General features: G+C 39.0%; 1 protein-coding gene across 1 annotated transcript; it reads left to right on the forward strand.

Moving 5' to 3' along the window:
- The first annotated feature begins 6,145 nt into the window (after positions 1-6,145).
- On the forward strand, positions 6,146-9,087 carry LOC137035364 (toll-like receptor 13). The gene has a single exon (XM_067408559.1). The coding sequence runs from the start codon at positions 6,164-6,166 to the stop codon at positions 8,987-8,989; it is 2,826 nt and encodes a 941-aa protein (XP_067264660.1). The 5' UTR covers positions 6,146-6,163; the 3' UTR covers positions 8,990-9,087.
- The last annotated feature ends 4,522 nt before the right edge of the window (positions 9,088-13,609 follow it).

The following is a 13,609-nucleotide window of genomic DNA, read 5'->3' on the forward strand; positions in this document are numbered from 1 at the left end:
ACCATCACAGAGGTCATGGTTTGCTTTAGTTGGGCTCTTGACACTTCACTTTTTAACATTGGATTTTGTTTGGGCTGCTGTAACTGAGTTGTAACAGCCAGACAAGCAAAGAGAAAAGATGATCAGGTGGTGCTGGTAATGTTTTCACATAATCATTATTTGATCTGAACTCATTTAGAGCCCAATCTCTGAGTTAGATTTACATTATTGATTACAGCAGCACTGTGATTATACAGAAGATCAGTTTTATCAATAAAATATGAAGGATTCCTTAAAAGTTGTTTTGGTTTTTTTAGGCACACACAGACATCAAGTATCAGCGTATGAATCTCGACGATGACAAGCAACATATTCTGATAAACTGATCAACTCTGAACACTAGAAAACAAGCTACTAAAAAGTCACAGAAAAACAGCAAAATTTAAATAGTGAGAATAAAGAAATTACTAATACAATTCAGCTCATAATTTTTCATGCAGCAATGCAGGATGGGAGCCGTGGATGAGTTTTGATTGGTGGCACCCAGAATGCACTGCAACATGCTTTATTATTCTCACCATTGTTGAGATTCACAGACTGATTCTTGATGTCTGTGTCTAAATGAAAGTGTTTTTTTTTTTCTTTTTCTAAGAACAACTTTTGATGATTTAATTATTTTGAAAAAAAATAATTCTGCTCTAGAATCACAGTGCTGCTGTAATCAATAATGTAAATCTAACTCAGAGATTGAGCTCTAAATGAGTTCAGTGATTCAGATCAAATAATGATAATGTGAAAACATAACCAACACCACCTGATCTTTTAACTTTGCTTGTCTGGTTGGTTTTAATGCAGTTAAAACTGCCCAAATAAATTTTAATATTAAAAAGTCAAGGGTCAAGAGCTCAACTAAAGCAAACCATGACCTCTGTGATGGTGTCTTAAAAATTGTGATTTTCTCCTTTGGTGATTCTGGTTGTTATCATCAGGTGTCTTCAATAACGCTCAATCATCACTCAATTAATTACTTAATTATCTCATTAACTTTAACTTTAACACTGCTTCAGTGGGTGGGGAAAAAATATGGCAGGACTTTTATTCATTTGCTTTTTTATATGCTTAATAAACCTGGTGTAACATCAAGTTTGATTCACTGTGCAAACATGACAAAATATGGCTGTAGCAAAAGTTAACTATTTCATCTTCAAAAAATGAGCACACTTTAAACAAACATAAACTGATGTTTGGAGTAACTACTGAAATATCCTTTTCTGATAAAAATCAACATCAGACTATTTCTGAATATGTTCAGATATGAGCTGCTCTTAGGAGATATTTTGACCCATGTGTTTGTATAAATTAGTTTCAGTTCATGTTTTAAGATGTGTTTTCTAGAACACTTTCCTCAGTGGGGTGGGCTCTTTGTATTTCTCAACTGTAAGCATGTACATGTTACAGTTTTTTTAAATTGCTAACATACTTTTGTCCAATCTTTAGTCACATTTTCATAACTCTAAACACATTTAGCAAAATTCATGTTTTCACACAAAATGCAGTCAATTAACACATTTCTAAAATGCTTACATTTTCTTTTCATTTACAGTTTTTAACAGACGCTAGGACACATTTCTCAGTACTTAGGTCACTTTTGCAAAACTCTTCACAAAGTTCTCCTAACCAACTTTCAGCTTGGCAAAGCAGTTCATTCCACATTCAAAATGCACTACAACTACCAAAACACTTTATCCAGGTCTCAAATAAACTCATTCTTCCAGAACACTAGCAAAGGTTGACAGCCGACAAACACACTCTGTCACCTACAAAACAATGACCTAAAAAACACTAACAACATGTAGCATTATACAACGTGTAAAACAAGGACACATTTCTGTTTATAATTCACTGCAATATATGTTACTGGAATAAATCAGATATGATGCAGAATTTGTCGACATTTTATGTCGTTTATTTATTTTTTTGCACTGAGTAATTTCAAAATACAAGAATTTACCATCCACTGATACAGATACAATTTAATTGTTTTTATAGCATTTAATTTTAAGATTTAAAATATATTTCATTACAGTTTTTTTCGATTGCTAAATGACAGTGGGCACAACTGGAGTCACATGTGCAAAACTCTAACTACAGTCTGCACTGCAGCAGTTCATGTGGACCAAACTCTAGTTCGTTTTTCATTGCTTGAACACAGTTTTCAAAACTCTACACACTTATCCCATGACTTTAACCACAACCTGCACAACACTGTGGATTTACAGCACTTTGTTCAAATGCTAACACACTGCTATCAAAACTGTGAACAACACATTCAAAACAGAATAGATTTCAGACTTGTGCCTTTCAAACATTGCAATTTCAGCTGAAAGGCTAAGCAGGTGTCTTGTTTTAGACTTGTTAGTGAACACACACACACTTTTAGAAATATGTGTAAATATTTTATAATATTGATTAAGCACACAAATAGGGCGAATATATATATGTAACTCATTACTGTAATTCCGTAAATTACTACAGACTATTGAAGCAAACTGCTAATTTTCATTTACCTTAAAGAATTATGTTCTAAAAATTTAAATAAATCATGTGAAAGAATGTCACTCTTTTCTTTGAAGAAAATATTACTTTGTATGAAGTCACTGAAATTGTTCAAACTGTAAAGATGAAAATATTTTCTGTGTTGGTGTTTGATGCTAGTGTTTTTACTCTCAGTGTGTTCTGAGTGACAGTGTGTGTTATCTCACTGAGGGTTGTGCATAGTGTTTGGCTGCACTGAACCTGTTTGGAGTCATGTGTTAACTGTTTAGCTCAGGTGACTGTTGGTAGTGCAGACTGTAGTTAGAGTTTTGCACATGTAGCTCCAGTTGTGCTCACTATCGTTTAGCAATCGGAAAAAACTGTAAAATATTATTGTAGAAATGTAGCAAATTGCTGTCTTATTCAGTTTTGTATTATGTTATTGTTTTGAACATAAGTTTAACAGTTTTGAAAACAGTATGTAAGCATATGCAAACTGGCCTGTACATACAAAGAGTTTTGGCAGTTGTTGTGTCTGAGTGAGAAAAGAATTCATGAAATTTGAGAGATGTAGTCATTGAATGCATTTTGTGCCAAAACAATGATAATTGATCCTCAGTTTAGCCCACATAGACTTCTGTTGTGCTCACTGTGTGAAGAGTTTTGCAAAAGTGACCTAAGTATTGAGAAATGTGTCCTAGCGTCTGTAAAAAGCTGTAAGCTTACTCCATACCAAAATCATGAATCTTTCCCATTTTATTTGCAAATGCTTAAACACAGCAAGTCAGAAATGAAGAATAAATGTTCCAATCATTAAATATAGTATAAAACTTCTACTTTTGCAACAACAGCAGCTCAACAGTATTGAAAAAAATACATAAAACAAATACTAAAACAATTGATAAGCATTTTTAATTAGCAAATCACTGAAATATTGAGAAATAGCAGATTCCAATCTCAGTTTGAAGCATAGTCAGGTGTTCAATTTCTTTCCATGACATGAACACACAGTAAAATAGGACTCTTTGAATCAGATTTGTTCAATGTGTATGAAGAACAACACAGAGGAGCAGAGAGAAAATAATATCTGGTTGAGGGAGAGGAATAGATGAAGAAGAAGAGGAGAAGTTGGATCATGACAAGGGAGAGGGAGAAGAAGAGGTAGAGGAGAGGAGGAAGAATGTGTGCTGGACTGTGCATCTCTGTTTTTTTCACCTATGAAAGCTTATTTCTGCCATGAATAGAAAATAAAAGAGGTAATTATGTCTTTTTATCTCACAATTCTGACTTTTTTCTCTCAATTCCTATAGTTTATCTATCACAATTCTGAGGGGAAAATGTCAGAATTGTGAGATGTAAACTCACAATTGCAAAATAAAAAAAAAAATAAAATAAAAAATAGAATCGTGAGATAAAAAGTCACAATTACCTTTTATACTTTTTTTTTTCTGTGATGGAAAAAAAGCTTCAACAGTAACCAAAGGCCATGTATGTTGGATTTGCAATTCTGTTACTTTCTTCTTCTTTTTTCTACTGCACATTCTATAAAGTAACAACTCATTCACTAACAGTTTCTTCAATTGCTAATAAGCATTTACCAATTCTTAAAGTACTTTTTCTAAACTCTTAACACAGCAATACACATACATCACACAATTAGCCAAATAGTTAGTTTTCTGCCCAAAACCTTATTTTGTTAAATAAACACAAACTCTACATTTCAAAATGCTAAAAACCTTTTTCAACACATACTAACTCTATCAAAACACAGCAAACCTGATTCAAAATCGAGTCGTTCTGTCAAACACTAGCACTAGTTTTCTATCCAACATGAACAATCAAAGCACTAACAGTCAAAATAACAGCTGATGACAGTATGAAAACTGCATTACTTGTCATGTTTTGGTTCTTCCTGCAGAAAATATGAAATCCATTGTTTTTTGTAATTCATTTTCCTTTTACTGCAGTAATATTAGAATGTTTACATGAAAGCCATTCTACATTTTTGAATGTGAATAAGTCATTACTTTATAGAATGTACAGTAGAAAAAAGAAGAAGAAGAAAGTAACAGAATTGCTCAGGGCAGCGATTGGTCAAATGTGTCCCCTATGCAGAACTTCAGTTGCCCCCTCGGTTGAAATTTCTTTCTGGGGTTGGGTGTGTAGTGTTGATGATGTTCCCATAGAGGGTGGGATGGTGTCCTCTTGGTAGCTAGTGCAGACCACATATTCTGCGTATATGGAACAGTGGTAGAGGAATCGTTGTAGTATAAAGCTTTTACTGAAATGAAAACATGAAACTGCTGCCATTGATCAACAACAAATCCAACAAACATGGTCTTTGGTTACTGTTGAAGCTTTTTTTCCACCACAGAATAAAAAAGTATCAAAGGTAATAGTGACTTTTTATCTCACAATTATAATTTATTTATTTATTTATTTATTTTTATTTTGCAATTGTGAGTTTACATCGCATAATTCTGACTTTTTTCCTCAGAATTGTGAGATATAAACTAGGAATTGAGAGAAAAAAAGTCAGAACATAATTCCCTTTGTTATTTTCTATTCACGGCAGAAATACGTTTTCATAGGTTCCACGTGTAAGTAAAAAAAAAAAAAAAAACAATCTCAATATTTCAGTTATCAGTTAAAAATGCTTATCAATTGTTTCAGTATTTGTTTCATGTACTGCTGTTGTTGCAAAAGGCAGTAATGCAGTTTTCATAATGCCATCAACTGTTAGTATTTTGACAATCATTGTGCTTTGATTGCCTATATGTTCATGTTGGATAGAAAACTTGTGTTAGTGTTTGACAGAACAGCTAAATTTTGAATCAGGTTTGCTGTGTTTTGATAGAGTTAGTTAAAATGTTTTTAGCGTTTTGAAATGTAGTGTTTGTGTTTATTTAACAAAATATGGTTTTGGGCAGAAAATTAACTATTTGGCTATATGTGATGTAGGTGTGTTGCTGTGTTAAGAGAAAAGTACTTTAAGTATTGGTAAATGCTTATTAGCAACTGAAAAAAACTGTAAATTGCTCTGAAATTATTGCATTTGCCACAATGCACTTTCTTAGAAATATAGCAGGAAATTTGATAAAAATTTCTCAGCTGAATAATTATAAGTTCAGATTGGCCAAATGATCTTTCAGAACTTTAAACTTAAAGGGAAAAAACTTTTATCATTTTATCACCCTCATGTTGTTCTTGTTCCAAAAATATATGACTATCTGGTTATACTTTATTTCAATGGTCCACTTTAGACATTCTACTAAGTATAAGTAACTTTTCAACTGCGTGTCGACTAACTCTCATTAGAGTATTAATAGATTGTAGACTGGGTAAAAAATAGAGTTAGTAGAATAAGCTGACATGTAGTTGCAAAGTTACTTTCAACATGAGGTTATGATGACTGAATTTTCATTTTTTTTTAGTGAACTATGCCTTTAAGCTCTCATACATGTGTTAAAACCACAGAGAAATAAGGCAACTGACTAAGAGTCACACCTTCATTGAATTCAGCCACAGAAAAGGGAAGTTTATATCTTATTCAAATGTTCTGACATGGTTAATTACCTCCAGTGAAAAGAGAGAGACAACGCCTAGACTAGCAGAATCATAAGCTGTAAAGATCATTGAGGAATTGAAGATGGTGCTTCTGTTCCTATTTCTAATACTATCTCTGAAGATATCATGCGTTTCTTCTTGGTCTGCTGGTAAATGTCTTTTCTACAGTGATGTGGAAGAGTTTCCTGCTAAAACCTGTGGTGGAAAAACAAACACTGCCTCCTGCGATCATGTCACTGACATTAAAGAAGACCTGCGTGAACTTCCATCAAACTTACAGAACCTCTGCATTCAAATGGACCGAGACTGCCACGGTGCCTTGGCTTCAGACTCATTCACACATTTTGTTTCTCTGGATTACCTTGAAATTACTGGATGTTTTTCAGAGATCCCTCCGGAAGCTTTTAATGGTTTGACAAATGTAACGTCATTAAGATTAACTTACTTTGCTTTAAAAGGCTGTTGTGAGGTAGCTCTTGATTTCAGTCGCCTTCCCTCACTGAACACATTGCATCTTTCAAAGTATAGATTATCATTATTGGCACCAAATGTTTTTGAAATGATTCCTCACTTGCAAAATTTATACTTGTTCGAAGTGTGTTTGAAGGATATATCTGAGGTTCTGTGTCGACTGGCAAATGTAAAATCACTGAAGGGGTTTTATCTAACTGAACAGACATTACATAGACTTCAGTACCCAAACTGCTCAGTTTTCAACACTTCTCATGGTTACATATCTACTGTGTTAAATATTGAAGAGGTAGAATTGTATCTGGGAATATTAGAGCATGTAGATGAGGGAGCTTTGGAAGTTTTGGGAAATCTGTTTGAATTCATGTTTCATTCTAAAGACTTCCTCAAAGATCTTTCTTTATTTGGAGTACATAAAATCAATACTTTGATTGTCACGGTGGATGTACTTAACATTGATGACTTGTGTACAGCAGCAAAGTTATATTCGATTGAGTCTTTTCAAGTTGATTATGAGACTATTAACTTGCCACTGACTTTTACTAATATCTCAGATGGCTGTGAAGATGTTAAGACTATTAGTCTTAAAAAAATATTACCTGTGAACCTCTTAGATATGTATTTGTTCTTTCAGATTTTCAGGAACCTTACTTTGGTTAACATAGCTAAGCATGAGCTCACACCAAATGACTTCCAATCTCTTTGTGCTTCAGATCCACAGATAGTCAAACAGCTTTCCTTTATGTTTCTAAGCTCAAATAAGATAGATGAGATAGTTTCATACCAATTTATGTGTTTTGCAGAGCTTGAAATTCTAGATTTATCCTTAAATAACATTTCTAACATAGAAGATTTTGCTTTCTTTGGATTGAACAATTTGAAAGAGCTATATCTCTGTAGCAACACGTTATCTTACATTTATCAACACACATTCAGTGGTTTATATGGACTAATGGTCCTAGATCTCAAAGAAAATACTATTATTCATATTGAATCTAATTCATTTGGACATCTTATTAACCTTAGCACACTTCTGCTGGGAGATCTGAACTTCCCACCTGACATGTCACCAATCAAGCTGCATTTATTTGATATATTTGGCATAATTCCATATAATTTGAGTAATATTTTAATTAGTTCAGGCCTGAGACCAATGCAGCTTGTGATTGGGAGTAATACTACACTGGATCAGGCCCTAAACTTGCACATCAAAGGTCAATATGTGACTATTGAGGACTGCAACAGTTCACTCTTGACATCTGTAGTCACACTTCAGATAGATGCAGCATATGTGAGCTGTGGAAATGAATTCATTGGGAAATATGTCCCATCGGTCGTCAGTCTGGAATTTAACTCAATGTTCTCAGGTGATATTGGAGACTTGTCTGTAATCAATCAGCTTGTTCACTTAAAAACCTTAAAACTGGCAAATATTGAATTGACTAAGCAGCCAAACATTGCTGTAATGTTTCACAATCTGACCAAACTCCAGACGCTGATCTTGGCGAACTGCAGATTCTTCTTTCTGGATGGAAGTCTGACCAAAGATTTAAAGGCACTGAGAGGTCTAGTGCTCGTTCTAAAAGACAACGTCAATGTTCTTCAAAACTTGGTAGAACATCTCATTAGTTTGAAATATCTCTGTCTTCAGGGCTTGAGTCTGTACTGCAGTTGTGATAATGCGTGGCTGCTCTCATGGGTGAAGAACAACAGGAAGGTGCAGGTTCACATGTTCAACCCCACCATGAAAGAACTGCAGTGCTTGAGTGACAATGGAATTGACCACCTTAACTTTATTGGTTATGCTAAGGAGACCTGCTCATTTGAAATCGAATTTGTGTTATTTGCCTCCACCTCTGCACTTTTGTGTATTTTTATTATTGTGGTACTGTCATATAAGTTTGCAGGCCAATACATTGTACCTTTCTATCACATCGCCAGTGGATGGTTCAGAGAGGCTTTGCGTGGGAACGGTAAACATCAGTACCGCTATGATGTTTTCATGTCTTACAGCGCTAAAGATGAACACTGGGTCATGGAGGAACTTCTTCCGAACTTAGAGAGGCGCGGCCCTCCATTTTTGCGTCTCTGTCTACACAGTCGGGACTTTCAGTTGGGAGAAGACATTGTGGAAAACATCACAGACAGCATCTACGCAAGTCGCCAGACTCTTTGTCTCGTCAGTCGCAACTACCTCAGTAGCAACTGGTGTTCTTTGGAGATGCAGCTGGCCACCTACAGGCTCCAGGTAGAACACAGGGACATTCTTATCCTGGTCTTCCTAGAAATGATTCCATCTCGCTTGCTATCCTCCCATCATAGACTCGCCCGGCTGGTAAAAACTAGAACCTATCTAGACTGGCCACAGGACCCAGAGATGCATGAGGCATTCTGGGACAGGTTATGGTGTAAACTCAGCTCTAATAAAGCCAACTAGACTTTGTTTCTGTACATTGTAAAGTTGATTAAACAACTGCAAAGTGAGCAAATTTCCACCAACTAATGGAAAATTGTTTCTTTTCTTTTTTTTTTTTTTTTTTTTTTTTACCTGAAATGGCAAATGGATGAGAAAAGTTAACTTTAAATATATTTAGCCTACATGTAATGCCCATGTTGTATTTGCTTTTGTATATGCTTAATAAACCTGGTGTAACATCAAATATGATTCACTGTGCAAACATGACAAAATATGGCTGTAGCAAGAGTTAACTATTTCATCTCTAAAAAATTAGCACACTTTAAACATACATAAACTGATGTTTGGAGTAACTACTGAAATATCCTTTTCTGATAAAAACGTCTCAGGTTACAGATGTAACCCTGGTTCCCTGAGTAGGGAACGAGACGCTGCGTGGTAACGCATTAGGAACCTTCTGCGTGATGTCGTCACTGAAGCACTCATGTATCTAACCAATCGCGTAGCGAGACGTCAGAGACGGGTGACGTCACGGACCAGGAAACTATAAAGCATACCCGGATGCAGAGCACGCTAGCTTCTGGATAAGTCTGAGACAAATGCTCGCAAGTATGCAGGGGGTCACAAATGTCACCGATGGAGACACCTGACATCAAGGCTTTTGATGCCGCCATACCCCGCGTAGAATGGGCATGGACATTCAGAGGAGAAGGCTGTCCGGCCACATCATATGCAAGTGTGATGGCCTCGACCACCCACTTGCTCATCCTCTGCTTAGATGCAGGGCCCCCTTTCTTAGGGGACCCATAACAGACAAAAAGCTGATCAGTCTTACGCCACAGGGCAGCTCTGTGGACGTAAGTATCCAAGGCCCTTACAGGGCAGAGCAGATTTAGTTTTTCCTGATCCGAAGATTTAAAAGGAGGAGGGCAGAAAGCCTGGAGCACAATGGGACCTGGAACGTGGGTAGGGACCTTAGGGACATAGCCCGGTCTAGGATGCAGGAATGCTTTCACCATTCCTGGAGCAAATTCAAGGTATGAGGGAGCAACTGACAGTGCTTGTAAATCTCCTATCCTTTTCAAAGAAGTGATAGCAAGTAGAAAAATAGTCTTTAGAGTGAGGAACCTCTCAGGAACCTCCTCTATTGGTTCAAAGGGCGCCTCGGCCAACCCTTGTAAAACCACGGCCAGGTCCCAGGCCGGAACCCTTGTGCGCACTGGATTCACCCCGTTGAATTTGGGTGGGCGAGACCCGGACTGTATTCTGTAACCCTTTTCTATCATGAGCAGCACCCAATTTGATATATTTGGAAGTAGTTTCCACTCTGCCAAAAAATCTACTAAGGGAACCAGTCTCTCGAGACTGGTCTCTGGTGTTTTTTGAGCACTTGGCTCGGTGATCTGACACGGCGCGCCGGCAGACAACCGAATCAAGTGGCCGGCCCTCCTCGAAGGACCGGCGGGGACCGCCGTGCCCTGACGCACACTGGGTGGCAGGGTTGACGGACTGTCCCCCTGAGGGTGCCGAAGGGGAGTGGGGATTAGATGTATTTTTTCCCGGCTTCCTCCGGAGGGGACCACCCTCATTGGGTCCTGACCCACAGATGTCAGGACCGCTTTGAAGCCTTCCTGGCGATGATAACGGCCCGCAGGTCCGTTTTGCCCTTGGAAGGCTTCTTGTGAGCGGACCGACCCGGTCCCCAAGCTGTTTGTGGGGGAGCTCGAGTGGCCACGCTCACTTTCTGTTGCGCTCTGTGGTGCGCTGAGGAGCTCGTGGACGGCCGAGGCTGCTCCCGCTCAGCAGCCTCGGGGGGAATAGAGCGGCGGGGGATGAACGTCTGGAACGCCGCTGATTGTTTTTTCGCCTCCTGGAACCTCTCGACGACTGTATTTACAGCGTCGCCGAAGAGGCCCGCAGGGGACAGCGGCGCGTCCATAAGGGCAGCTTTGTCTCGCTCCCTTATGTCCGAGAGGTTCAGCCACAAATGTCTCTCCGTAGCCACCAAGGCTGCCATAGACCGGCCGATTTCTTTGGCCGTCTCTTTGGTGGCACGGAGAGCGAGATCAGTTGCCATCCTGATCTCTTGAATACAATCATAAGTGGCCTCCCCGCTCTCATCAATCTCCCCCAGCAGGTCTGCTTGATATGCTTGAAGCAGCGACATGGTGTGTAGACATGCCGCCGCCTGACCTTCTGCCGTGTATGCTTTGCCCACCAAGCTTGATGTTGTTCTTAAGGGCTTGGTGGGCAACGTCGGGGCTTTTAGTGACGATGCCGACTCGGGCGAGAGATAGCCCGCAAGCGTCTCTTCAACCCGGGGCATCGCCGCATAACCGTGCCGTTTCAACCCCACTATATTGCTATATACAGATGTTTGGGGGCTGAATACGCGGTGCTGCACGGGCCTTTTCCACGACCTCGACACCTTGGTGTGGAGGTCCGTGAAAAACGGCAAACCCCGACGCTGGGGTAGCGACCGAGCGGGCAGAAAGCGCTCATCTAGCTTACTTTTTGGTTTCGGTTCTGCCCGCTCTGCTGGCCAATCAATCTTTAACTTGGCCACAGCCCTGGTCACTACCTCCAGGAGCTCCTCATATGCTGGGGAAGAGGATGGCGGGTCCTCTTCCCCAGTCTCGACGCTCACCACATCAACCTTCTCGGAGGAAGAGAGGTGAAGCGCCGATGCCTCTCTCCGGGGGGAAGAAACCGCAACGCGTGCTTCCGCCGCCTGAGAAGAGACACTGGGGCTGGCGGGTAAAGGGCGAGATAAGGCTGGGCCCGTCTCAACCCCCTCCGCCAGCTCCATCTGCAAACCCCACGACAGCAGCCGGCGCTGCGCCTCAGCAGCAGCAGGACCCGACCCGCGGGGAACGCTCGCCGAGGCACCCTCCTCGAAGAGTGCTCGGCGAGATCTCAACACTCTGAGGGTTAGTCTCTCGCAATGCACACAGACAGCTCCCTCGAGAGCTGCCTGGGCATGCTCAACCCCCAGACAAAAAACGCACATATCGTGTGTGTCCCCGTCAGGAATGTATCTGGGGCAGGGATGCACACACTTCCTGAAACGTTTTTCCTCCGCCATTATAATTGTCTTATTTTATATATATATATATATATATATGTGTGTGTGTGTGTTTGTGCAACTCTTGTCCTCAGACGAAGAGATATTGTAAATGATACGGGACAAACAACACCAAATAAGACAGACAAGATAACATAGAGCGCTTTGTTGAAGACACAGAAGCTAGCGTGCTCTGCATCCGGGTATGCTTTATAGTTTCCTGGTCCGTGACGTCACCCGTCTCTGACGTCTCGCTACGCGATTGGTTAGATACATGAGTGCTTCAGTGACGACATCACGCAGAAGGTTCCCAATGCGTTACCACGCAGCGTCGACAGTTCCCACAAAAGGGAATCAAATTTCTGAATATGTTCAGATATGAGCTGCTCTTAGGAGGTATTTTGACCCGCATGCGTTTGTACAAATTAGTTTAAGTTCATGTTTTAAGACATGTTTTTCTAGAACACTTTCCTCAGTGGGGTGGGCTTAAAAGAAACTTGCTCTGTACAATTTTTCTTTGTATTTCTCAACTGTAAGCATGCACAGGTTAAACTAAGCTGATCACAAATTACTACATGCACACAAACACAACTTTTGAATTCTATTTATTTATTTAAATTTTTGAGTACATGATTAAACAAATACGACCAATTACCATTTATATATAGAAAATTTATATTTAGAAAAAAATATTACCATTTTAGATTTATTTTGTTAGGGATTATTAAAGCTCAATGCATCCAGTTTATAAACAATTAACCAATTAGAAAAAAAAAAAAAAAAACTTTATTACAGGTTTATTTTCTCACTTTGTTTCTCTTGATTTCCACATAACATGTAATTCAAAGGGAAAGAAGATTTGTCAAATATTATTTCTATAGAAAATTTAAATTGAGCAGAAACAAATGATGACATAAAATCACTGAAACTTTGGAACTTTTTTTCCACCACAGAATTAAAAAATTTTTCAATTGCTAACATACTTTTGTCCAATCTTTAGTCACATTTTCAAAACACATTTAGCAGAACATCCGTCTGTTGTGACAATACCATTAACACAATTCATGTGGTTTTCACACAAAATGCAGTCAATTACAATTTTTTACAGATGCTAGGACACATTTCTCAATACTTAGGTCACTTTTGCAAAACTCTTCACACAGTGCGCACAACAGAAGTCTATATGGGCTAAACTGAGGATCAATTATCATTGCTTTGGCACAAAATGCATTCAATGACTATGTTCCAGGTCACAGAAGTATTTAACTTTATTGTCAAGCAACAAAGTGAGATGCCAGCTCTGCATTTGAGGCTCCCTTAGCCGGGGCACAGTTTTATACAATTTTCTTAGTCAGGGTGGCCGACTGCCAACTACTGTACATCTTTTACCCTAATCTCCCATGACCTTCTGCCAATTGATGGTCAACTCTTTTCCCATTGGCCAAATGAAGCATTGTATCAAAACAGTCAATACTCCCAGGAGCCAAGAAGCCTTCACGTGACACCCTTTAATAATGGTCTTGTTCATTTCACAGCCACCTGTTGTCTGGTGGAAAATTACCAACAAATTATGCTCA

The sequence above is a fragment of the Chanodichthys erythropterus genome, chromosome 14 (assembly GCF_024489055.1).
Source record: "Chanodichthys erythropterus isolate Z2021 chromosome 14, ASM2448905v1, whole genome shotgun sequence".
In the NCBI taxonomy this organism is placed as follows: domain Eukaryota; kingdom Metazoa; phylum Chordata; class Actinopteri; order Cypriniformes; family Xenocyprididae; genus Chanodichthys; species Chanodichthys erythropterus.